The sequence below is a fragment of the Acomys russatus genome, chromosome 5, assembly GCF_903995435.1.
Source record: "Acomys russatus chromosome 5, mAcoRus1.1, whole genome shotgun sequence".
Taxonomy (NCBI): domain Eukaryota; kingdom Metazoa; phylum Chordata; class Mammalia; order Rodentia; family Muridae; genus Acomys; species Acomys russatus.
Window position 1 is genome coordinate 75,060,728 of NC_067141.1, and position 27,376 is coordinate 75,088,103.

Sequence of the window (27,376 nt, forward strand, 5' to 3'; positions counted from 1 at the left end):
AGGGAGGTGCAGCCGTTGTCTGGGCAGTGTGAGTGCACGTGCCCTGTGTGGTGGCTGAGGTAAATGGCCAAGCAGCAGCCCACGGATTGGATCATTTGGCACAGTTTCAAGCCTGCACTGAAGAATCAGGCTGAGAATTCCTGAGCCTACGCATAGCTCTCGTGGACAGACGGGAGCAGGGCATCACCACTATTGATGAAATCAATCAAGTCCACAAGAACCCACCCTTCTCAATAATTGCTGCCTTCTGTAACCCTCCCTGCAACCTGTGCAGCCGGGTAAGGGACACTGGGAGCAACTGTCCCAAAATGTACACCACGGTTGTTTCTCCTGCCTCTGATCAAAGAAAGTCTCCCACAAAAGGGGGCCATAATTAAAAAGTAAAAGCCTTGTGTGATGGGTTTAAAAGAAAACTTTTGAAGCCAACAAGTTGCTATGGGCAGTACTTCAAAGGGCCCAGAATCAATGTTTGTCAATAACAGTTTGGCATTCTTTAATTTATCTTTCATGAATATAAAGTGCGATGTTATTAGGGGCCCATCCATGCCTTAGTTCTGGTTGAGATTAGAAGATCAGAAATCTATCAGTGATCTCAGAAGCGGCAAAGGTTCTTGCCTGATCTGGAGCCCTTAATCCCATGGCCAAGACACCAATCCCACATCCAGACTCACAGCACTGAACACTCCACTGCTCCTACAAGCACCCAAAAGCCATGGAGATCTTTATTTTGGCTGCTATTTTTGGAGACTTTTTTTCCTGCTGAAGACAAGGCACCCCTTGACTCTGCCCAACCCCCAAGTTACCATTTGTTTAAGCAAGATAGTTGGTTTGCAAAACATTAAACAGTATTTGATGCCTAGTTAATAATTTGCATCCTCTTCATTTGTTCCGGAACCCTCGGAGACTGACATCTCCACCCCCACCTCCGAAGCCATAGACAAGAAAAGAAAATTGTAGGGAGAGCAAACCCAGAGGCCTTCAGCTGCGCGGATGTTTGTCAGGATGTTGGAGCCCCGTGTTCTGCTGCTAATTGCCCTGGTGGGGAAATCAGCCATTGGGGTAAGTGGTCACTTCACGTTTCTATGGTTGAGAGACTCTGAGGGTTTAACAAAATCAAATCATCAGTCTGTCTTGGAATGCCACATGGGTGACAGGACCCTCTTGTAGCAGACACTCCATGCATTTGTCCCAATGGAGCTGATTCAGGGACACACATACTCTATAGTATGGATAAAATCTGGCACGCACCTCAAGGAATCCTGTGAGAAGTCCTGGAAAGCTACACAGTCTGTCTGGAAAATAGATTAGGGACCCAGCCCTAGCATGCATGTCAGATTATCCAGCCATCTGCAGCTGACACTCAGAAAAGGACCCCAAGGCTTTGGCCTCGGGAGGAGACCCTGTGGCTCATGTGAGCCCAGCAAAGGATTTCCTTAGCTGCCTTTGAATTGAGGAGAGACCCTGTGGTTAGCACTTGTCCTTCCTTTTCCCATGATCATGAGAAAATGAGCCTGGGCCCAAGGGAGTCTGTGGTGAGTGAGAAGGGCGGTCCTGTGAGGAGGCAGTTGGGACGAGTGGCGGGATGTTTCCAGTCTGTGCGTCCTCGTGGTGCAGCTGTCAACATGGTCTTTGGGAAAGGGGAGAGTAGAGTTTCCTGAGGTCTCCATGCTGGCTATGGACTGAGACTTGAGTGTTGAGCCTTGGAGCCAGTAACAGTCTTGATTTTTGCCACAGCCTAACTGTGGAATATGCAGCCATAATAACCTAAGCCTCCAAGGAATCACCAGCAACCAGCTGCTCATTTTGGTAAAGGTCATGGCGACAGAAGGTTGTCTACATGGCTCCCAATAAACATTAGCTCTTGTTTTTCTTTGTGGTGCAGCTGATCAAAGCCAAGATCTTTATTGTGTGTGCTAGGCAAACTCTTTCCTGATGAGCCAAATCCCTGCCCAAGTGTCAGCTCTGCTCATGGGTAACATCCAGAATGAGTGTAACCTCCCTATGAAAACCAGAGCAGAGCCCTTTGAGGAAGGGACATGGAAGAAGAGCGGGGTGGGGTGGGGATAGGGTGGAGGGTGGGAGGGTAGGGGAGTAGGGGTGGAGGAAGAGATGAGAGTCATGCAAACTTCTTGCTTCTGGAGCACTTTTGAGTTGTATTTCCCTTTTGGTGTGTTTCCTGAGAGAATGGGATTGGATTACCTTCTTGCTCATTAGCATGTTCTAAGATAATGGTTTTTGCGTCCCCTTTTCTGCAGTTAAGTCAGCTCACCTTCCTTAGTGCCAGGTTCAGCTGGCAAGTGACTACCTTTAGAAAGAATTTTCTTCCCAAACTCTGTGGTGGGAGGGTATGGTGGCTGTGAATACAGATGGCTATCAACCTTGTAACTTCTTGGTGGGCCCTGGGGCTAAGAAAGAGCAGTTACCCCACCAGTGGGTATACAAAAAGGCCGTGCAATTATCAGAGGCCCAGAGAAAAACACCAATGTGAAACAGTGGAGCCTACAATTTGTAGGCGAGAAGAGTTGACACATTCTGTTTGATGTTCACACAAGAACAACAGTCCCAGCCCCCAACCCCTGCCCCAGTATTTTTTGTAAGATCCAGGCAATTTTTAGGGTTGTCAATGAAGCTGTAAGTCAGCAGTGGACTAAAGAGAACATATGAGGGCTAGCCTGGGCAACGAGCTTGCTCAATTCCGAAGAGAGGACTTGCAGCTTTCGTGTGTGTGTGTGTGTGTGTGTGTGTGTGTGTGTGTGTGTGTGTGTGTTTATCCAGATGTGTGCCAAACAGGTGGTTAGAATGCCCTTTTGTGTTCCATGGGCTGGCACATGGCATCCAGGGCAAAGTGTCCAAGTTGGCTGCTTGGCACAGCTTCAGATTTCGTCAAGGGGGCAAAGCCACATAGCCCAATGGACTGAGTGGCCTTCCCACATACATAGCTAAAAATAATATCAATTTGGCAGTCCACACTCAGGAAGTTGAGGCAGGAGGATCGTCAATTCCAGGCCAGTCTTGGCTACACAGTGATCTATATAGGCCAGCTTGGCATGTGCAGCCAGATCCTGTGTCGATGACGTAACAATAATGATGACCTGATAGCACATAGTAGAAGCAGCCCTCAGTGCTAACTTCTAAGTCGGCTGGCTATGGGTTGGTTCACTGCCACAAGGGTCCTAAGTCATGGGCACCATCACATTCCCACACATATGGAACTAGATAAGATGGCCCCAAGTTCCAAAGCTGGGAAATGACAGTTTAGACCTCTGGAGGATATGCCTGGGTCCCTAAGCACAAGACCTCTTGGTGCATGTGGAATTAGGGGCCACATCATTGCTGGAGGCAAAAGGTCATTTGTAGAGTAGAGGATGACAGGTTCCATGTGCCTCTGAGGCCGAAAGAAGACAGTCCTGACATCAGTGTCACCCGAGAGATGCCTCGTGCAGTGTGCTGACTTATTCTTAGGGTCATCTACATCAAAGGCTCTCCTTTAAAAAGTACTTTATGATCACCATCACCATCACCATCATCATCATCATCATTTTCATCATTAGGGTGTGTGTGTGTGTGTGTGTGTGTGTGTGTGTGTGTGTGTGTGTGTGTGTGTGTGTAAACAAAAGTACAGCCTATGGAGATCAGGTATCTTCTTCCACATTGTGAGTTCTGGGGATTGAACTCAGGCCATCAGGCTTGGCGACAAGCACCTTCACCTGCTGAGCATTGCCCTGAGATTCTATTTAGAAATCCACTAAGCAGAGATGTGAGTTGGATACCACAGTGATGAACTTCAGGCAGCTTTCATATGCCATCATGTCTGGCCTAGACTGCTTTGTGCATAGCTATTGTACAAATCATTCTGAGTGTCCATCCTAGCATAGCTGTGTGATGTCATTCCTGCTCTCAAGGGAAGAAGCAGGACCAGAGTCTCTAGACTATCTTGTGTCAGCCTGAGACAGGATCCATCTGACCCTCATCCTTGCAGAAAGCCTCGGACTGTCACAGACATGTCCTCAGCAGTGGTTCTTAGAACATTCAGGGAGCACACTGGGCTTGACCACCATGAAAGTTTCCTCTTCCGTGGTCAGACTGAGAGCCTAACGCTTGTCAGCCTGTCCTGCTTCAGAAAAGATGGCGGCTTCTGTCCTGCACAAAAGGGGCTCATGGACAAAATGCCTGTTTGCTTACATCTCTGTACTGTTTGACTTCTGGAACCTTCCTAGAAATGGCCTGTGTAGAAAGAGATTGCAAATTGGCGTCTCAGAGTACATTCTTCTGCTCACAGGCTGGCTTGGCTTGTTGTGTAGAAGGCCGGCCTGCAGAGTACTTCCTTTGTCCTTTAGTTCCCAAGCAGCACTTAAGAAGCAGAACAGCTCATATAAACATAGAGATCTCCAAGGCTTCATAAAAACTGCGTATTCTGGTAACAGTGAGCACATACTCCTGTGTGCACCGTGAAGTGAGTCCTATGGATCTCTATACCTTAGGGAGAGAGAGAGGGAAGGAGGAAGAGAGGGAGAGAGGGAGGGAGAGACAAACACACAGAGGCAGAGACAGAGATGAGAGAAAGAGATGACATGGGTTTTGTTCAAGCACACATAGATAGTGACATATTAATGCCATTTTGAGTAAGCGTTCAAACTCCCATGGGCCCCAGGGCAGAACCTGGCAGCCCCCATTTGTGAAACCCCAGTACCCCAGAATCCTGTCTCTTCACTCCCTTTTCTTCTCTAACCTAAGCTAAGACTTCTGGAATAAGGAGAGTTTGACTTCTACTGCAATGTCTCATAAATTTGGGGGGAGGGGAATACCCAAATAATTGATTGCAAGCAGGAGACCAACTCATTAGTTTGGCAGTGTACACTGGTATTTAAGGAAATCAGGTCACTGATGTCACAATGTGCATGTAAGCACAGATATATTTATATTCTAAATGCATTAGGGTTTCCTAAACGCAAAAGGAATGCTGCTGCCACAGACAAACAGCGTGGCAGAAAACTCAGCAGCCGGGATTTTAAATAAAACATGCTTTCTCTTCATAATTAATATAACAAGGTTTCCTGGCTTAGGGTTTGGCAAAGATCCCAGGGAAAAACGGTGAGGGAGGGGCTGAAGTGACATGCCTGCGACTGACCCAGCAAACGAGTTCCTGAAAGACTTTGTGTTGAGAGGCCTCTCCTGGGCCTGCCCCTCCCACACCATGCACCTAGTAAGTTGGAAATAATAGCAATAAAATAAACTCATCAACGCTGATGCCTCGTAACAGCGCTAACAGCCGTTTATTGACTTTGACCACGTATTTCTTGTGGTTTGAGCTTCCTGACAAGCCTCTGAGGTAGGGTGGCGTCAGTGATTTCACAGATAATAAAGCAAGCTATAGAGATGAGGCTAACCTGTCCAAGATGGTGCCTGTGGCAGGTCAGCGAGCTGGACACAAACCTATCCATCCAAAGCCAGTTTCTATGCTGGCAGTGGGCACACCAGGCTTTACCTGAAGACTACAGGTGTGTTGGTGTGGAACAAAGGTGTCAGGCTGGAGTGTGGCCGCTTAATCCTGTTTGCTCTCAGGCTTCCACTAAGAGGTGGAAGGTTTCCTTCATCCCAGGATGCCTCACTTCCTGCCATGGAAGCTTCCCTTCGTCCCAGGATGCTTCACTTCCTGCCATCGGAAGCATCAGTCTTGCTGGACAACTGCATAACAAGACTTCAGTCCTGGCTGAATCTACTTCAGAAATACTGCCACAGCCTAAGCTGATGTCTTAATACTTTTGTTAAGCAGACTCCCCTTTACCTACTTTATTTATTATTATTTTAATTATTTACTCTTATTCACTACTTACTTTTGTTACTTTCATCTGTGTGTCTCTCTCTGTGTATGTGTGTGCATGAGTGTACATGCATGTGGAGGCCAAAAGTTAGTGTCAGGCATCTCCTTCTGTCACTCTGCAACTATTTTTTTTTTTGAAACAGGGTCCCACTTTGTAGCCCTGGGTACCCTGGAACTCAATATGTATCCCAGGCTAGAAATCAGAGGGCCTCTGCTTCCCAAGTGCCATAATTGAAGACATGTCCCACCACACCCAGATTCCACCTGATTTTTGAGACAGGGTCTCTGGATCAGGAGCTCACCTACTCAGCTGAGCTGGCTGGCCTGTATGCTCCAAGGATCCTCCTGGCTCCATCCCTCCCGCCATGCCTAGCTTTCCATGTGGGTTCTTGGGAATTGAATCCATGTCTGTATGTCTAAATCCAATACTTTATTGACTAAGCCAGCCCTACAGAGTAGCTTCAGGTGACAACAGCAGGCAGAGATGGTCAGGGCTGGGGGCAGGGAGGAGAAAGAGAGCGTCTCTGGCAGGGAGTACTTCTGGTTTAAAGTCCCTCGTTTTCACACTGGAGCGGGTAGGGACCCCATGAAGAACTGGGACCTGCTGGATCATATGAGTGCAGGTGGGGCCAGAAAATGTATTTTCAACCAGAGCCTGGTGATTCTGACCTTTGACCTTATTTTTATTATTTGTGTGTGTGCACGTCCATGTGCACGTGCGTGTGCATGTGCGTGTGCATGCATGTGTGTGTGTGTGTGTGTGTGTGTGTGTGTGAGTACACATCCATGTGGAGTCCAGAAGTTGATATCAGATGCCTCTTCAATTATAGCCAGTTCTCTTAGGCCCAGGAAACAGGGAATTCATCTTTTTCCTTTGTAGCTGTGGATTGGCTTTTTGCCTCAGTTTCCTCAATTACAAAGAATTCCTGGTTTGGGGAAACAGTTTAGTCAAGAAAGTATTTGCCACTTCCCTGGTCTCGGCTTCCTCCCTTGTAAATGAAGACTCAATCTAGCTTCCCGAGGTCGCCGGAAGGAATCCATCTGCAGAGATTATCTACCAGTACTTCCTTCTGGAACAGCCATCCCACAGGAGCTGTCCCCACCTCACCTAAGCAGCAAGGTACGGCCATGCCAAGCCTACCAACTAAGGCAGTGCTGAGCACACTCAGGGCGGGTTGAGATTCCTTGAGAGTGTCAGAATTTCTTACCAACCCCGGCAGCTATAAATTCTTCCAGTGAAAAATAACAAGAGTGGTTCAGATGTGAAGTGCATCCCAGTCCATGGGCCCATTTGGAACAGTTGGTCCCCAGTTGGTGACACCATTTTGAGACATGGGCACTGGAGGCAGTCATCGAAGCTTATGCTCCTTATGCTGCAGTATCTCCACTCTCTGCTCCTGCTGGGATATGACCAAATCGTGTGGCAAGCTCCTGTCACCACACAGATAATGCTCTATCCACTGCCCTGATGGACTGTGTCCCCTGAAGCAGCGAGCAAGAACAAACCCTTCCTCCTTCAGATTGCTCGCTGGGTATTTGGCCTTGGCGTTGTAAATGCCATGAGTTGAGGACACAAGGAAGTGGAACTTCACACACCACTCACTGATGGGAGGACCATGTGACTCTGGAAAAACAGCACAGCAGATCTCAAAAAAATGACCTGCAACCTCAACCAGCAACGTCACACCTTGGGACACAGAAGAATTGAGAGCAGGGACATGTGGCAATAGAAAGTCTGGAATTTTATAGCTGGAATAGTCTTTCTAAATCTGTGGCTAAACATTTTACTCTTGGAAGGCAATCATGCCCAGCCCTTTAAGAGAGTCTGCTTGGCCATAATTAAGTGCTCATGGCCAGCCCTTTAAGAGAGACTTTTGGCCATGACTATGTGCTCATGCCCAGCCCTTTAAGAGAGACTTGTTGGTCATGACTGTGTGCTCATGCCCAGCCCTTTAAGAGAGACTGGTTGGCCATGACTATGTGCTCATGCCCAGCCCTTTAAGAGAGATTTGTTTGTCATCACTATGTGATCACGCCCAGCCCTTTAAGAGAGACTGGTTGGTCATGGCTGCATGCTGCTTAAATCCCACCAAAACTAGGAATGAGTTGGAAGGAGAGTTGGGCAGCAATTTTCACTCCTTGTGATTGACAAAGATGTTTCTTTGAGATGTGTTCACCACAGTGAGACACCCTTTCATGCTTTTTCCAGCTGCCTCTGTGGCCGTGTGGCTCCCACTGCCACCTCCCAGGCCTAAACCCCTCTAGATGAAACTTTAATAAAGTATCCAGTAGTAGAACATTTTGTATTTTCACCTCACTACAAACCTGTCTCTTTGGGAGTGAGGAGCTCTCCTGTCTGCTCTGTGCTGGTTTCTTTCTGTCAACTTGACACAAACTAAAGGCTCCTCGTTTGATGTGGGAGAGCTCAGCTTACTGTGGGTGGTGCCACCCTTGTGCAAATGCTCTGGAGAAGTGTAAGAAAAAAAGTAACTGAACTCAGGCCTGACACAAGCCAGCAAGCAGGCTCCTCCATGGCCTCTGTGATGGACTGACTGCAAAGGGGACATGTGAGACAACCCTTTCTCCTCCCACACTGCTCTTGGTCATAATATTTACCACAGCAACAGAAACTGAACCAGGACAGTCTCCATCCTTCCACTGCAGTGTGAGCGTGCTGTGGTCCCTCATCCCTCTGCCACAGTGGCTAGGAACAAGGACACTGATGGAAAACGGGTACTCACTCTCCAAGTCTATGTTAGTGCATTCGGGTAAACTGATAGTTACAGTACTGGAATTGTCACGTGCTTTGGAGAATAATCCAGACGATGTGTATGGGGCACATTTATCACCGTCCCCGACTCACGTCCGCTCTTAATAATTCAACAGGGAACGTCATTTTCTTCTTTATTTGCTTCTTGGCTATCCCTCACGCACACCACTTTGTCCACTCATTTTCATCTTTGGATTCTTGAGTCCTGGGAGTAGGGCCTCTTCTTTTATTCCCTGTCCGTGGAAAAGCAGAACAGAGTGATGGAATGGAAAGAGACAAATGGTACCCGTTTTTGCTGCTTCTGACACAGTGCAGGTTACTGTATGGATGTCCAGACACCAACCAGGTGTTGGGCTGCCTCCATCTGGCACCACAGCCTCTCTGTGAGTGAAAACAGGGTCATGGCCTTTGCACAGACTTTGCAGGGGGTGGAGGGCTGTTCAAAGGGACAGGCTGGCTCTGCTGGGACATCTCCCCTAGCTCTAGTTCAGAGTCCATCAGAGACCTTGCCTAGAAAGGACATGTCTGCCACCTGCTGGCCACAGGAAGCACAGCAGCGGCAGTCCCTCAGGCTCCAGGTGTAGCCAAGATTTGAGACCCTTAACTCTGGCACAAGGATGTCTCTCCTGTCGTGCACACTGCTCAGGGCTGGCAGCAGCCAGGCATGGCCATCCTATCCAGCCCAAGTAGAAAAACCTGCAGATAGTTCCCTTGGTAGAGAGGAGCACGGACCATGGGTTCCACACAAGGTCACTGGAGAGAAGGTGAGGCCAAGCAGGGAAGCAGAACCAAGGTGCAGCCACTGGCTGTTCTGAAGGTAAGATCTAAGGACCCACACCCCTTCTCCAGAGACCCCCAGCCTTTCTTCTGTACCTCGCCCAGCCTGTTCCTTGTCACTCCCAGACCTCTCCTCATTCTTCCAAAAATCTGCTTTGTTTGTTGTTTGTCAGACATCACCCCAACCCTACTCCGAAGACATTGTCCCACAGAAGTGAAATGCCCCCATCTACTCTCGGTGACACCAGATATTATCTAATACGTTTATATCTACGTCTCATGGTGACCTCAGCAATGCCCTGATCCTGGATCACACGCTGCACCGACCTGTCCCATCTTGTAACCCAGAACAACCCTCTATCTCTGCTCTCAGGATGCTGCCGTCTCAGTGGCATCAAGTGGTGTGTTCTGTGGATGGTCCCATGGCTTGGATATCAGGGTGGGGATCTCTCTGCTCCCAATGATATGTTTCTGTTGACTGATGTAGAATCCTCACCGTGCCATATCCAGACTTGACCTCTCCACTCTCTAACACAACGTCGGCTCAGTCCCCATTATGGTTCAACAGAAAACTACATCCTGGGTGGGGCCTATCACAAGCAAACACAAGGACCTACATTCAAGCTCTAGAATCTGTGTGAAAAGTGGAGTGCGGTGGCGTGGGCTTGGGGTCCCAGCTTTGGGGAGCTGAGGAGAGAAGATCTCAAGGTCTTCTTGGCCAGCCAGCCTAGCCCACTTGTCCAGTTCCAAGCCCACAGGAGACCCTGTCACAAAAAAGGATGACATTTAAGGAATGACACAAAGAAGCCTTTGCTTCCACTTGTATGTCCACGCAAGTGGACATGTGTGCCCATGCATGTGCGCTGTTGAGAGGTACTTCTGTTATATAGCACATATACATACACATATGTGTGCATACGTATTTATATGCACACACACACACACACACACACACACACACACACACACACAGCCGTGGAAGAACTGAATGGAGGCGGGGAGACACTGTATTGACAGGGTTGTACTAACACTTGGTGAAGCACATAAAAGAGGGGCACTTCAGGTGAGGGACTCGTCAGCACAGAGGCTGGGGGGCACTTCAGGTGAGGGACTCGTCAGCACAGAGGCTGGGGGGCACTTCAGGTGAGGAACTCGTCAGCACAGAGGCTGGGGTGGTAGGAGCTTCGGAAGAAGTTTGCATGTCAAGGCAACTGGGGGACCTCTGGAGAGTTTTAAGCGTTTGTCCACTCCCAATCCACAGGGGCAGTCACCCCAAGAGCCACTTAGACTTGAGCATAAATCCTAAGTGTTCTCCTCTGTGGATGGGGTTGTCATGGGAACATAGCACAACCACTCGCAGTCAGGGAGCAGCTGACTAATACCGCATCAGATCCCAGGGACACCATGTTCCCACAGACATGTGTGAGAGGCATGTGTCTGCAGAGAAGAAGGGTCAAGACGTGTGTCCAGGAGTGGGAGCATCTTCACGTAGGCTCTGCTTCTCCCTCAGCAGACTCCCAGCATGCCTGTGTCTGGGGAATGGTGATTTCTGGCTGAGGGCATCAGGGGAAGGCACCAGCAGCTCTGTCACATACTCACTGCATTGTTTTGTTTTTCAGTTCCTGCTGATGCCCTTCATTGCGCCCCCAGACCCAGGTGAGTGCTACCACCCCAGGCTTCCCACCAAGAGCCAGACCACAGGAGCACTTAGGGGGCCGTGGGTCTCAGCTGGTTCTGGGGCACCACAGAAACCTTTGAGACTTTATCTGGAAACACTGCAGCTGTGGAACACTCCACACAGCTTTGAGTTGCTGGCCTCAGACAACTAAGGGAGAATCTACAAATGTGGTTAAACACCTGGGTTTTAAGCAGAAACTGAGGCCCAGATGAGGGAAGTAACTGGCTCTTTGTCCATTAGAGATGAGGAGACAAAAGAGATGGCTGAGCAAGGGGCCACCCTACTTACTCCATTGCCCCATAGAGAAGACAAGCCCAGGATGAGTTACCCCAGTGATGCCCCTCCCCACACATACACACCCAGGACCACTAACTCCACTACTGTACTTGGGCTTAGTATGTCCAGAAAACCCACAGGAAGCCTCAGGTTAATAGCAAGGCACACCGCTCTGAGAGTCAGGTACACCTGAGGTCTGGCGTTGGCGTGGTGTTAAGGCTGCAATCATGGTGGAATGTGGAATGCACCTGGGACCCCAGCCCGTGGGAGAGGGAGGTGGGAGGAGTTCATGGCATGCTTCAGCTACTGAGACGGTTCAAGGACAGCCTAGACTACAAGAGACCTTGTCTCAAAACAAAACAAAAACCAACCACAAACACACAAAATGATTGCATCAAAGCAGATTGTGTAGTATTGTGGCATTGTATCTGACACATGCAGTGGACTGGGCTGTAGCATTGTGTCTGACACACGCAGTGGACTGGGCTGTAGCATTGTGTCTGACACACCCAGTGGACTGGGCTGTAGCATTGTGTCTGACCCACCCAGTGGACTGAGCTGTAGCATTGTGTCTGACACACGCAGTGGACTGGGCTGTAGCATTGGATCTGACATGCGCAGTGGACTGGGCTGTAGCATTGTGTCTGACACACCCAGTGAACTGAGCTGTAGCATTGTGTCTGACACACGCAGTGGACTGGGCTGTAGCATTATGTCTGACACACGCAGTGGACTGGGCTGTAGCATTGGATCTGACACACGCAGTGGACTAGGCTGTAGCATTGTGTCTGACACACCCAGTGGACTGGGCTGTAGCATTGGATCTGACACACCCAGTGGACTGAACTATAGCACCAAGAAAGAAACAGGAGCGTAAGAGAGCCGAGGAACCTCAGTTTCGGTGTCCAGAGGTGTCTTTCTGGGCCCGGGAGATGGCTGAGTGGAGAAAATGCCTGCTTTGAAATGCAAGAAGTAGATCCAGACGGGCGTGGCCGCCACCCTGTGGTTCTCGCCTTGGAAGACAGACAGGGATCCCTTGGCAAACCAGCCGGAGAGACTAGCTGCAGCTGCGAGCCCTGGGTTGGAGTAAGAGACACTGCCCCAGTGAGCAAAACGGAAGAGCAACTAAGGATGATGCCTGATAGCAACATGTTCCCACATGCACTTACACCCATGCGAATACACGCACCCACGTGCACACACACACACACACACACACACACACACACACACACACACACAAGAAAATGGAGAAGATTTCAAGATGTACCCTCACCACAAGGTGCTTTGCTGCTGTCTTCCAGACATACGATGTCAACGGGGAGATTATGACACCCTGGAATTAGACAACAAACTGGTTGAACAAAGGGAAGAGAGGATTCACTCATTCCATGCATCCATCAGTGTTTAGCTGAACAGATTACAAGGCAGAGTCAGTCTGTCTGTCTGTCTGACCCACAGACAGAAATAATTTCTTAACATTACAGTATCCAAATTTTGAATGGGCTCATGGCCTGCAGGGAGGCAAAGAGCACCCCGTCCCCAAGGCATTTAAGACAAAGACTGCAGTTGGGAAAGGACTTGGAGAGACGATGTGAGACTGGGTTGCCAAGACACTGGTCTCTACAAGAGCTCCGCAGATAACTTCGGAGAGTTTATGAGAAAAGGAAGCAGGCTGGCCCTGGGCCCTAGAGCCTATGTCCAGATGCTCGGTTGGCCTCTGGCTGTGCAGTGAGGAAGATAGGTTTAAAGCATACCCTTGTCTGGTTCCACTGCGCAGGGGGCTGTTCTTTGATGAAATTCATTAGCTCCATGCTCCCTTCAGACAACAGCATGGGGGAAGAGACGACCCCCCCCCTTCCCCCACACACATGCCCTTAGGCAATCGGCTTCCTTGGTTGGTCTTATTGGTGCCAGTACATGGCAAGGGTCTTGCTGGAGCAGAAGGTGCCTGGTCCCCAGTCCCCAGTGGGTGGCAGAGGAGGTGGCCATCAAAGAGCACACACTCTGCCCATTTCCCCAAAGCAGGTGACACACAGCCGGCAGGCCTGCGGAAATGCAGCTTCAAAGCTGGCTTGGCTCTGCCCGGCACCACAGGCTGTGCCCATCCGTCAGCTGTCCTGCTGCCTGCCAGCAAGGCTCTCAGCTGCACTTGCCTGCCAGCCGGGCTGGAAGTGTCACATGCAGGCCGACAGGGCTGGGGTTTGGGGAAGGCCCTCAGAGGAACCAGCGGAGGCGTGGTGATGGATGAAGCCAACCGGGACAGCATTCCAGGGATTTTTCATTCCTTTCCATACATCTGGCAAGGTCCTTGAGCAGAGCAGCTGTGACGTCCCCACCGCACCAACTGTGAGCTCTTTCCATGAGGCCCTCACCACGGACCACAGGAATCCTGGAGAGGTACGAGGGGCACATGGTAACTGAAGGTTCCCTGATGCAGACCACTTCCTGAAAGCCAAACGGCCAACGGCTTTCTAACCTGAAGCCCAGAGATGCGAGGCGCATGAAAAGGCCCCAGGGATATGGAACTGGAAGAGCCTGGGTGTGGACGCCCTTCTACCTGGGTGTTTGGATCTGAAGAATAGGAATAGCAGCTACCTTCACCACAGGGGTTGACAGTTTGTGGAACTGTGGAAATTTAATATGTAGCCACCTACCACGGGAATTATCTGCGTCAACGCAGGAAAGCCCTAACGCCCTCCATAGTCATTCCTAGCTAGGCTTGATAAAACAGCAAGGCCACAGAATTTCTTTTTATTCCTCATATAAAATGCTTTTGAGAACCATGGTTTCTTCCCAAGGTTCTTCCATTTTCAGTAGTTTAGAGGAGTAATCTGAACTTGAGCCTGAGGCAGTCTCTGTATGTGCGCATGTGTGTTCGTGGACTCCAGAGGACAACCTCAAGCATAGCTCTTGTTTTTGAGACAGGCTCTCTCTCCCTCCCTTCCTGCACCCCCCCCCACTCTGTGTGTGTGTGTGCACATATGCATATATGACATGATATACACGCATGTTCACGTGTGTGAATGCATGTGCATACATGCTCACATGCTGGAGGTCAGATGATAGAGAGCCTCCAGGGCCAGTCCTGTCCCTCTACTTTGCTTGAGGCGCAGTCTCATAATTGCCACACATGCCAGGCTTCCTGACATACAATTTTCTGAGGATTCTGAAAAGGGTCTCTCATATGTCTGGAACTCAACAGTGACCTAAACTGGTTGAGCAGTGCGCCCCAGGGGTCATACAGTCTCTGCCTCCCCGACACTAGGATTAGAAAATTGTGTACCCCAAGCCCTGCTTGTTAAACTGTCAATTCCAGAGGTTGAGTTTGGGTTCCCTCCTTCCAGGTTTGCATTTTACCAACTATCTGTCCAAAGCAGTTTTCTTCAGTCTGCCAGAATGGGGCTCACGCCTTTAATCCCAGCACTTGGAAGGCAGATCTCTGTGAGTTCAATGCCAGGACAAGACCAGCAAGACCAGGACAGCCAAGGATACACAGAGAAACCTTGTCTCAGCCCTACCCCCCAAAACCCACACAAGTCTCACCTGTGTTCTTCCTAAGGTCCTCCATTCATGCTCGGCCAATTGGAAGACAAGGAGGCTTGGTCACAGAGAAAATCAATCTGTCAAACATGGCAGCTACACATAGGGTTCTGTGTGTGGGGAAGGCAGAGCAGAAGTGGCCCCTTTTTCAGATTCAAGGAAACAAATAAGATAGATGTGGTAAGGCCCAGAGAGAAGCAAAGAGGTTCCAGCTAAGACATCCACATTCTGCTGCACACAAGGCTAGTGAGGGATGGCCTGTATCCCAACACCCCCAACCCCATGAGCAACCAAACCCAGTGTCAACCAAGTCACTGTGTGTCTGTTGTTATTATAACACAGGGCCCAAACTTGGAGCTGTCAGTCAATAACCATGTATTTAGATTTTAATTCTTTGGGTAGCAGTTTAGTCTGGGGTCTGCAGGGCAGTTCTTGTGGTCTACACCAGGTTTGGCTGATCTGAGCTGGATTTCCTTGCATCTTCAGCCAACTCGAGGTTGGTCTAGCACCTCATTTTACGATTGGCTGGCTTTCTTGTGTGGGAAGCCTCATCTGGGCATGCTTTTCACCTATGGGACAAAATAGGCCAGACTATTTTCATGGGAGTCAGGAGGGCCCAGGCGAGTGGGCAAGAAGGACCAGGGTGGAAGTAGAAAAGAAGGAGAGAGGAGGAGTAAGGGGTTTGGGGGTCAGCCTTAGAGAATGCTCATTGCTTCAACCATAAATACTGAAGAAAGCCCCAAAGTCAGCCGAGAACCAAGAGGTGGGAAATGAACTATCACCTCCGGGTAAGATGAACTGGGAAGTCCCGCTGTAGAAGATGAAAGAGGCATGGAGGGACATCAGTGTTGTGTCATCGGTTGGCTCAAACCAAGTCAAACACCCAGTACTGAGAGTAAAGGTACTAGGCTTCCATGTGACCCCCAACTTCTCTTCCTCTACTCCACCCTTAGTCTCCTTACCTTGTTTTCTTCTTCAAGGCTATTCAGACTGGAGATTGCTCTAGGGCAAGGCCATCTCCCACTCTCGTTGGGGACCACTCCGTGTCAACATCATAGAAGAGGCAGGAGTCCGCCCAAATGGAAAGGCCTTGGCAACAATCTTGTACAGCGTCTAACAGAACGGCTTCTTCTTCCCTCGTGATCTGCAACCACCAAGCCTTTGCTGGGTCCATTTCACCCTGGGCCCCTCACAAGCTGCAGGGTCTTACAGTCTTGCTCTGAAGGATTTGATCCAGAGCTGGTGTGTTTCCATTCCTCCTTAGTGGGCTAAAGAATCAGCAAAGCTTGCAGACAGGATTAGATTGAAGCCCAAATTCTACAACAGACATTTTGCCTACTATGTCCCATAACCTAAAAAATGCCGTAGTAGTACTCTGTATGTGTAAGTTTCTCCTCTGCTTCAAGTGTGTGTGTGTGTGTGTGTGTGTGTGTGTGTGTGTGTGTGTGTGTAAGTGCATGTATACAGATTTGTGTGTTTCATTGGCTTTTTATGTGTGCCTGGTGTGTACATGTGTATAAGTTTGTATGTTCATGCCTATGTGTGTGTGGCAAGTACATGCTTACAGGTTTGTATGTTTCATGTGATTTTATATGTGTGGGTTTCTGTGCATGTACTTGTATGTACAGGTGCACACACATTTATGTGTTTGTGTTTGCATATGTATACACATGTAGAGGACTAAGGTTGATGACAAGCATCTTCCTCAGTCACTCGCCATCTTTTTTTTTTTTTTTTTAATAGGGCCTCTCAAACCTCACCAATTCAGCAACATTAGGTGGCTAGGGAGCTCCCATCTCCAACCCACTTCTAAACACTAGGATTATAGGCATGTGTCACCATGTTTTTCTGACATATGTTGGTGGTAGGTATCTGAAATCAGGTCTCAAGCACTTTACCAATGGAGTCATCTCCCTAACCACAAAATGGGGTGCGTGTGGAGTGTGAGTCCTTAATAGCACAGCCAAGATTAGCCAATCTGTTCCCCCAATTTGTGGGAATATTGAGAGGGGTTCCACAAGTTCCCTGAGAGACTCTTATCTGTAAACATCTGTAAGAAAAGCAAAAGTAAGTCCTGCAATGAAGACCAAGATAAATCAATGTTGCATCAACTGCTTCCTTCAATGTCAGTCTGAAATCTTTCATGGCCAACTCGGAAAAATATATTTCCCTCACCGTCTCCCCCCTTTCTCTATCTATGGAAGAAACTTTATTGTTCCAAGAATACTGTGGTCTTATCTTCAACATAGATCCTCACCCCTGGAAGCGTGGCCTCCCCGGGGAACATTTTCATACGGGGGGAGAGCAGCCAGGGAAAAATAATGAGCAAGCAAAGAGAGTCTTGACTTGACACTGTGATAAATGAGGTGAAACTTTGCCAAGGAACCAGAGTTGGTGTTTTAAAAAAAAAAAAAGAAAGAAAGAAAGAAAGAAAGAAAGAAAGAAAAAGATAATTCCACTTTTAATGGGAAATATAAAACAGCCATTGTGCAAAGGTCTAGTTTTTTCAGAAGCTGCAGATATAAAGACTGAGCAGAATGATGGGAAGACGCATGAGGCATCACGCTTGGTCATCAGGCTTGGGCAGAGGAGAGCGGTCCTGCACCCCATCGCTGCCTCTGTTGGGCTGCCTTTCAAGTTCCTTGTCTGCATCGGTTCCTGCCTCATTATCATGTCTCTCTGCAGAGCTTCCTCTGTCAACTTGCTATCCTCTCATCAGCCTGAAGAGGCAAAACGAACTCAACGTTCTCCCAATTCCAAACTTCTCTCCACCAGCCACGGAGCCTCCAGCATCTTCCGAGACTCCGCAGCAGCAAGAGCCCCAATTCAAGCACACACAGAGCCCTACGTATCTCAACTTTCTGACCGTGGGCATCACTGCACTGTCTCCTTTGGTAACCGAGGCCCCGGAACAATCTAAGTGATGTGTGTGGGTGGCTCTTAAGTACAAGCTGGACATTTGTTGGGCACGGTTGGCTAAGTGCATGCATGGAAAGCACTGGAAAGAGCCAGTTAAAGCCATGGAGCACTGGCGTTGAACCAGAAGACATGATGGCTGTACTGAGACAGCCTCTAGTTTAAAGCTGGCTGTGAGTTAACTGCAGGACCTTGGACACATTGCTTACCGTCTCTGGACCTCAGATTCCACAATGTAAGGCCCAGCCAACATATACTTCCCAGATTCTTTTTTGGGGGGAGGGGGGCAGGGTCTCATGAACCCTAACCTGGCCTCAGACTCCCTCTATAGCTGGTGATGGCTTGAACGTCTGGCTCCTTTTTACCTTTTCCTCCTAAATTTTGATGCAATAGTGTTGTCAACATAACCGCTTCTTAGCCTGTCTAGGACACAAGCCTCCAGGCACACCTGTGAGCGACTATCGCCCTCTGCGCGTATGCGTGAGGGAGGATGTTGATTGGGTTCACTGGTGAGCAGAGTTAGACCTCAACCATCTGAAATGGAGAAAGTGAGCTGAGCACTAGCATCCGCCCATTCCTGTTTTTCCTGATTGTGCATCCAGTGAGACTAGCTCTTCAAGCCCCCTGCTGCCTTGACCATGGTAGACTGTGCCCTTAGCCTATGCATCAAAATAAACTATCCCTTTCTTAAGCTGATGTTGTTGGAGCCTTCATTTCATAGCACATTGAACGGAACTGAGACAGCTGGGATTGCAGTGTGCACTGCCGTAGCCGCTCCATACACACCTGAGTTGTGTCTAGGGTTCCCTGCATATGAAGGTGAGCATCCTACCAACGGAACTGCACCCAGGCTCAGCTTCCCAGAGTTCTATGAGGATAAAAGAGATGGTCCCTGCAAGTGTTTCGCACAGGCCCAGTAAAAGCTCAGTAAAGATGAGCTGTTAAATGCGCTGTAGATGCAACTGGGAGATGTTTGATGGAAGAGGGAAATGACGTGTCTTGGACTTCATTAAGCTAAGATGGGTAATGAAGTCTCACGGGAACTGTTCACCAAGCTCCCAGTGAGGCTGCGACAGCACCTTGTGCTCTATCTGTGGGAGACCTGGAGGCCACAGGGTGCTTCCTGCTCTTCAGGGCGTGGAGAATAAGTAGGCACACCCAGGTCACACTTAGTGGAAGGAAGGGCTCGATCTCCTTCTCCATTTCTCGTCAGGTATTACCATGCCGAACACCAGCTCTGCCTTGCTGGACCGTGACATGTCCCAAATTAAACGTCACCAAGCCTGACCCTCCTGTCTTCCTGCGTCACTGGGGAGAGCTGAAAAGATATGTCATGCCTCCTTAAAGACATCGCACTCTCTGGGGGAGAGGTAGTCCCCTAAACTAAGGCTGGCTCCCTTACTTGTAATGACCAGGGTATCTTCTGTCCTGTCCCTGCTCCTGTAGATTGGACCCTTGAGGACTATTACTACAGCTACGAGCAGTCCAGTCCAGACGAAGGCTCCAGCGTCACGCCAAGCTCTCCTGAGAACCCGGACTGGTATTATGAAGATGACGGTGGGTGCCAATCCAGAGGGAGGGACCATGATTGAAAGAGTTTATGCACGGCCATGTTCAAAGGCCTTTCTCTCCCATCTTTCTTGACTGCATGGTAAAACAGGTATTAAAGAGCTGTATAGACCAGATTCCCAACCTTCCTGCATTGAGACCTATATTGTGAAGACAGGAAACTTGTATCTCTCTACCTCAAGTAATAAGTCGCGTGAGGGAGGGCAAAGAGAGGAACAGACTTGACCAAGGTCATGCAGTATGGCGACACCTCGCCATCCAGCTCTCCTGATGCTGCAGAGAGAACTCAAGCTCAACATCAGTTCTGTGTCTTTGACCTCAAACTTAGTCCTAACTGTGCAAAGAATCTGAATTAGCCTTGAGCGTTTAGACTGCAGGACTGACAAGCCTGGCTTTGGGGGCTCCCCCTACTTTCTAGCTTCACCCTTTTTATTTCTCTTTGCAATCTGGATGCGTGTGTGCATCGTGTGTGTGTGTGTGTGTGTGTGTGTGTGTGTGTGTGTGTGTGTGTAAGTCTGTGTGTATATTGGACAGGCGTGTATGTGTAGATGCTTTTGTTCATGTGTGCATATAAAGGCCGCCAGGCAACCTCTGCTGTCCTTCCTCAGGGCGTCCACCTCAGCTTTTGAGACAGGGCTTCTCACTGGCCTGGGCTTACTCTGATTAAACTGAGCTGGCTGATCAATGAGCCCCAAGGTTCTGCCTGCTTCTACCTCCTGGGTCCTGGGATTATAAGTGTTTGCTACTATGCCTAGATTTTTTTTTAACCCCATGAAGTTTTTATTTGGATATTAAATGATATGGCTTCCAAGTTGTCCATAAAGGTCCTGTCTGACACTGAGATTTAATTAATGTTTTCAGGTCTGACGGCTGTGGTTCACTTCTGAATACTGTTTATAAAGAGCAGAGTCAGTGGGGGTGCCAGGGGATATCACATTGATTCATCTCAGGAGAAACATTTCACAGTGTTCGTATCGGGCCACTTTCTTTTTAAGACAAATGTTGTTGTCTTTCTTGACTGCTGTCAGGATGGAAGATAGAGCTTATGTATGTGACAGGTAGCCTTGAAATTTTGTTTGTAGCCAAACCAAAGAAGGAAATTGAAAATAGATACATGTAAGAGACAGGTTTGTGATTTCTATGTAATTTCTCCTGAGCATTTATTAAACCAGTTATCTTTAAAAGAATATGAGCATCCCAATCAATTTTTAAAATAAGTATTGTTAACCAGAAAAATTAAAAATAATGGCTTTAACAGAAATAATATATATGTAACTACAATATTTCATTCTAGAAACATTTTTCATATATATTCATATATATAAATACATATAAAGCATATATATGTATGAAGCTGTCACTAGTTACAGTTACTGATTGTACAAGAAATGTAAAGGAGCCAATAAATAATTGAGGCCTTTTGAATCATTAATTGTGTCTGGACTTGTATTCTCTATTATTAGTATAGGAAATTATTTTTTTCAATGTCATGTTCATCACATTATAATACATCTGCTCAACTTAAAATAATAATCAAATAATAGGTAAAATAGTCATTACAGTTACTGTTAGAGGGAAAATTATGAGGAAACTCTATGCCGAGATTTTTACTCAGAATCTTTTCACAGTTGTTAATGTGTGTGTGTACAAACGTTTGTGTGTGTGTGTGCGTGTGTGCATATGTATATGTGAGTGTGGTTGTGTGGATATCTGTGTATTTGTGAGGGTGGTTGTCTGTGTATGCGAGTGTGGTTGTGTGTGTTTATGTGTATATGAGTGTGTTTCTGTGTGTCTTTGTATGTATATGTTAATGTAGTTGCTTGTGTGTGTGTGTGTGTGTGTGTGTGTGTGTGTGTGTGTGTGTGTGTCTGTATACGTGCATATGTATTCACACACTTGGTTTTGGCTTATGGCTCCTTAAACTGACCAATAAGACAGACAGGAAAATAAGAAGCTAGATCCAGGCAAAGCCACGTGGCTGCACCAAGAGAAGGCATGGAAGGCACTTAGCAGCTGGCATAAAAGCTGTGTTACTGCAAAGTGGCCTGGAAGGCAGGGCCAAGATACAGGGCACCAGGGGAACATCAGAAGAGACCATCAAAACAGGAGCCAGGCCCCGGGATCCTACTTCCTGAACCAAAGAACAATGCCTGTGAGCGACAGACAAAGAATTCCCCAAGGGAAGAGCCATTCAGACAGCCATGAAAAAGCCAAAGGCACAGATGAAATATGACAAAAATCTAACTGAACAAGGAGTTGAAGAAAGATGAAGGGCCACTGGGTCACTTCCTCTGTGGCGCCGATTCTCTGCCACCCTTCTTGCCTTTGCTCTTCTTCCCTGATGTTCAGAAAGCGTGTGTTTCATGAGGGGTGGGTTAGCTGTGCACACTTCTGCCTGACCTCCACCCCTGGGCACTGGAAGTAAGGGGAGGTCTTCAGGCTTGTGAAATACCTTCGGCATCAGAGGCAGACCCAATGTACCCCCAGCGAGGTGGGAGGAGAAAACACACACACACACACAAGTGGAAGGGGACTTTCACAGCGAGGAAGCAGGCTCCAAAGCGGGGGGCTGAGGGACACAGTCACGATTGTGTCTGCCTGCCTCCCCTCTTACTCACCTGCACTGCTCTCCCCGGGCATGTGACTGCGGTTGCCCTTGATCTTGAAGGATGATACATGTTTTTTTCCCTTTGTCCAAGCAACAGTTCTATTGTTAATCTCTGGTTGGGGCCAGGAGGCCGACGTTAGGTTAGAAGTGGGGCTTCTCTTTGGATTCCCCTCTCTGACCTTGACTTCCGCCTTTGTGTCTTAGATCCGTGCCAGTCCAACCCCTGTGAACACGGTGGGGACTGTATCATCAGAGGGGATACCTTCAGTTGCAACTGCCCGGCCCCCTTCTCAGGGAGCCGGTGTCAGACTGGTGAGTGCATTTCTTTGCATTTCCTCCTCCCTTGGGGTTAAGTGTGAGGCCCTCCCGGCTTCAGACAAAAGCAACTGGGAAAGCCCTGGGTGGCCTCGGGTTCTGTGTGGTGCTGGTGGCATCTGTGTATGTCCTGCCCCCAACACTGTGATGTGGGGGCTCCTGCTTCCACTCTGCAGATGAGATTATTGAGGCTGAGAAAGGGTGAGAGACAGCACCTCACCCAAATATGGCCCAAACTGGGAAGTTAGCTTTGAGACTAACTACAACAGAGAAATGCAATCCACAAATAGGATTGTCTTGGGCCATGTCTGGCACAGTGTGAGAGGGGCTGGGCAGGAACTGCAGACATGCCCCAGACCACACAGCTGGTTAGCATGTAACAGAAGTCAGAGCCTGACCCCTGGCCTCTCTAGTCCCACTCCCCTCCTGGCATCTGCGCTCAGAACTCCTCTAGGGCAGTACAGCACTGAGAATAAATACAGAGGAAGAAAACTTGTGTAGGTGATTTTACCCCTGGTGGGGAGCTGGCTTTGGTCCCATCAAGGGTCATCTCCTGGGATGAAAGAAAGTGGAAAGGTTGTGACAAATGCAGAGCGTCGTAGCCTCTTGCCTTCCCGTCCTTCCGTGTTGGCCCTTCTGGTCCTTTGATAAATGGTGCGGGTGGTGGAGATGAACAGGCATAGACACAGCATTTGGGTTCATCCTTCTTTTCACATCTCAAGAGAATGACCAATCAGAGAAGCAGAAACCACAACTGTTCGTTGAAGGTGTGAGCACTATCAGAGTGTTGTGTTAGGATGGAAAATTAAGTCTTTGAGTGCTGGACGGAAGGGAGGAAGCATCAGCCAGGGCCCAAGGTTAGCAAGGAAACTGCTCAGGACTGTGGACAAAGCTGTAGACATGGGCTGCTTGCCCCCACTTCCAAAATCCGGCCATGCAGATGTCCGTCTATGTCAGATGTGTCCCAAACAATGACTTGTCCTTTTCTCTACCTCCCTGTGCATCTCACACAGCACAAAACAAGTGCAAGGACAACCCATGTGTCAAGGGCGAATGCCTCATTACCCAAGAGCCTCCCTACTACCGCTGTACCTGCAAATACCCTGCCACGGGGCCGGCCTGCACCAAAGGTGAGCAGTAGAGACTTTGCTATGCAGAGTGCTTTCTCTGCGATAACTTTTGCCCATGGCATCTGCATCTTACTATATGGACTTACTATGTGTCTCAAGTTTTTTTTTTTTTGTGTGTGTGTGTGTGTGTCTCAAGTTTTTGTGGCATCCAAGACAGCCTTCTTAATTAGGATTTTTTTTTAAAGGCTCATCTCTGAAGAACTCAGGGAGAATTCACTAATCTGTATTCTTACACACACAAGCACAGACATACATACACATACATACCCACAGACACATAGACACACACATACACACAAACACACAGAGACACATATACACATACACGTGCAGACACGCACAGACACACAGACACACAGAGACACATATACACATACACGTGCAGACACGCACAGACACACAGACACACACACATACATACCCACAGACACACAAAGATTCATAGATACACATACACACACAAACACACACAGACACATATACACACATACACACATACATATACACAGACACACACATACATACCTACAGACACGTAGGCACACATATACACTCACAAACACACACAGATACACACACTCACAGACACATACACACATATGCACACACATATACTCATAGACACACATATACCCAGGTACACACAGACACACACACACACAGAGTTATCTTAGAAGTTGCTTCCTTCAGGAAGTAGGCACTGATAATTCCTGTGATGGGTTGTGAGAGGGTTACACACAGAGTCACTGCTGTGAGTAGGACACTATCCCAACAGAACGAAATTCAGAGACAAAGAACCTACAGTTCAGAGAAGTTAACTTGCCCATGGCCACACAGCTCTCAAGGGCCACAGACAAGTTTCCACCTAGCTCAGACCATATACGAACTTCCAGACCAGCCTGTATCTCTGGCTATTCCTTACTCTGCGACCCATAGACACATCCTTTTATTTGGGGGAGAGGAGTTCTTCTGTCTTATTTTTCTACTGCATGGTTTCCATCCACATGGCTTCACCCATGTCGGTCTATGTTTCAGGTTTCTGTGACATTTACCAGGCTGTCGATGACCTGTCTACACCCTTTGCATCCCATCATGTAGAAGGGCGCCACCACTTGTGGGTGCTACACCATCTCCTAACATGCCCTCCGGTCCCCACGTCCTGTTTTCACAGTGCTTCCAGTGTGCAAACCAAATCCTTGCCAGAATGGCGGTGTCTGCTCCCGACACAGACGGAGGTCCAGGTTTAGCTGTGTCTGTCCAGACCAGTACAGAGGGAGATTCTGTGAAATAGGTATGGGTCTTCACTATTACATCTTCTAAGACTCTGGGACAAGTAAGACCTCTGACACTCTTTCCACTCAAGCATCTTCTAAGCAGATGGTTCGAGTTCCCCAAGCCCTAGGACCACTCACGCCTCCAACCTCAGAGCACAGAGCCCATTCTATTCCCTTCCCAGGAGGGGAGGATGGGATGTGGTACAGGCAAACCAACCATCCACCCAGACACACCAGGGCCCCTTCCCACCTCCCCTAGTCATTTTATAAGCTCCCACCTTCTTGACTGGAGTATATCATATTTTTAATCCTGGTTGAGTGTGGAACATTCTGGAGCTTTGTGATGAAATATAAAGATAATTTACAATCAGGCCCAATCCCGTGACCCATTCGATATCCCCCCAGACCCTCATCGAGGGCAATGTGTCCATGACTGACAGTTCTTACAGGTGGCCTGCTCTCTCCGAGGTCCGGATGACTGCTATGTCGGCGATGGCTACTCTTACCGCGGCAAAGTGAGTAAGACAGTCTACGGGAACCCATGCCTTTACTGGAACTCCCACCTCCTCTTGCAGGAGAATTACAACACGTTTATGGAGGACGCTGAGACCCATGGGATCGCAGATCACAACTTTTGCAGGTACAGCAGTAGGTTCCGTCTCGGATGCCTGAGTTTGAAACCAATTGCAAGCCAGCAGCCTTTCTGGACAGAACCTCATGCTAATCGGGATAGGCAAGGTCACGCTGATGTAGCAGTGGACGCTCCCTGCTGTCAGGGGTTCACACACAACAAAGTCCATTTCACACAAGTGCTACGTGTCCCATGTGGGTGGTGATGGTGGGGCATTCAGCTCCACAGAGCTTTGCAAAAACCCAGGGAAGGGAAAAAAAGAGACAACCAAAAACCAAGAAGTGACACATTGTCTTCCACATGAATTCCATAGCAGCAGTCACATAGGTCCACATGACATCAAGAGAGAGGCAGAGAAGCAAATGGACTTCCCTGGTCTTCTGTCTCCACCTACTGATTTCCTGGCCTTACATTTTTGTCAGGGACTTAGGTGATCTGCATATGGAAAGTGAGAATGTTTTGCTTGGCTTTGAACTGGCTCCACGTACACCACCTCCATGCCCATTATGTTCAATGTGAGCTGCCTTCTTACAGAGCTATCTTAATGGAGAAATCCCCACGCACATGTAATCCCCCGCACACATGTAATCCCCGCACACATGTAATCCCTGCACTCAGGGAGGCGGGGTGGGGTGACGGGTTGGGGGGCAGGCAGGTCTCTGTGAGTTTGAGGCCAGCCTGGTCTATACAGTGAGTCCAGGATAGCCAGGGCTACACAGAGAAACCCTGTCTTTAAAAAAAAATAAACACACAAACAAGAAAACATCATCAACAACAAAAACCAAAAACCTACCAAACAAAAACACAACAAAAAAGAGAAACCCTTTGACAAATTCTCTAAGGATTCTCATGCCTGGGTTTCAGAAGTTGGAACTGGGGTTCCGGCTCTCAGTGTGTCTCTCTGTCTGTAATACTTTCCTAAACACACTGAGGGGGCGCTACTGTAGGAATTTCACTTCTCCCACGAAAGGTTCGCATGCTCCATGGTCTAGCACAAGGGACAGAAACTACTCCCAATCTACATGGAAGTTGAGATTTTGCTAAAATCTGTGAGCACGCTTTGTATGCCAAGGTTTGCCAGCCTGTTGGAGGATGATACCTGGGCAATGTGGGGACTGAGTGTCCTCTGACTCAGGCAGGGTGCTTCCATGATGTGAAGGCCCCCAACCTTGATGGTCAGTCATCTCAATTTTGTATTTTAGAAACCCAGATGGAGACCAAATGCCCTGGTGTTTCGTGAAGGTGAACAGTGACAAGGTGAAATGGGAATACTGTGATATCCCGGTCTGTCCAGTGCCAGGTAAGCCCATGGCTGCCTAGGGGGCCCTGGGGAGGAGTTGGATACTCCCGGCACTCGACCAGGCCCACCCTGAACATCCCACATCCCGTGACTTTGCTTCACAAACACCCATAAGCACTCCTCCCAGTCCTCTGAAGCCCTTGGGTTGATGAGCAGCCTCCACATGTCTGTCATCTCAGGCTAGCTCTAAAGCTTTCCCAACCCCAGGTGAGTGAGTGTCCTCGGCATCAGGTGCCATAGGCCACTTGCTGGGTGTCAGGTGTACAGTGATCATTCGCTGGGCCCCCGTGGCCTTTCGGGATGATCTGAAGTCCAGATTCCCATCCTCATAGACAGTCTTCACTGGCCCACCACCGTACCCACATCTGAAAGAGCGTGCCCATCTATCTGCCCAATGGAATTATCTCCCTGTTTCTCACAAGTAGCGTTGTTCTGTGGGTACCTGTCTGCAATGCTCCATCTCACAGCTGCCTTTGCCTGTTTCTCACCATCCTTGTCACCTTCCTCTGACAAGTCCCCTTGGTCTCTTGAATCAGGTGTTATATCTGCCACAACCCGCCCCACCCCCATACAACCTAAAGGACTAGAACAAGGCCATAGCCACATAGCCCTTTCCTCTGTTTCCTTGCCGCGAGTTTTCTGGGTAAACCTCTTACCTCCTCCTAAGCTACTAAAAATGAAAAATCCCGAAAACATGCATTACTGATGGCATAGTATGCATGTTACATGGTGGGCTTATATGTTCTGTGTATATGTTTGTAGGGCCTA

General features: G+C 48.6%; 1 protein-coding gene across 1 annotated transcript in view; it reads left to right on the plus strand.

Annotated features, from left to right (window-relative positions):
* The first annotated feature begins 892 nt into the window (after window positions 1-892).
* Window positions 893-27,376, plus strand: part of Habp2 (hyaluronan binding protein 2) — a 32,616-nt gene continuing 6,132 nt past the window's right edge. The window contains exons 1-8 of the mRNA XM_051146836.1: window positions 893-1,059; window positions 10,988-11,024; window positions 19,228-19,338; window positions 22,163-22,270; window positions 23,287-23,403; window positions 24,575-24,694; window positions 25,146-25,317; window positions 26,511-26,608. Of these exons, the coding sequence (XP_051002793.1) occupies window positions 991-1,059; window positions 10,988-11,024; window positions 19,228-19,338; window positions 22,163-22,270; window positions 23,287-23,403; window positions 24,575-24,694; window positions 25,146-25,317; window positions 26,511-26,608 (832 nt within the window). The 5' untranslated portion in view covers window positions 893-990. The remainder of the gene's footprint in view (window positions 1,060-10,987; window positions 11,025-19,227; window positions 19,339-22,162; window positions 22,271-23,286; window positions 23,404-24,574; window positions 24,695-25,145; window positions 25,318-26,510; window positions 26,609-27,376) is intronic.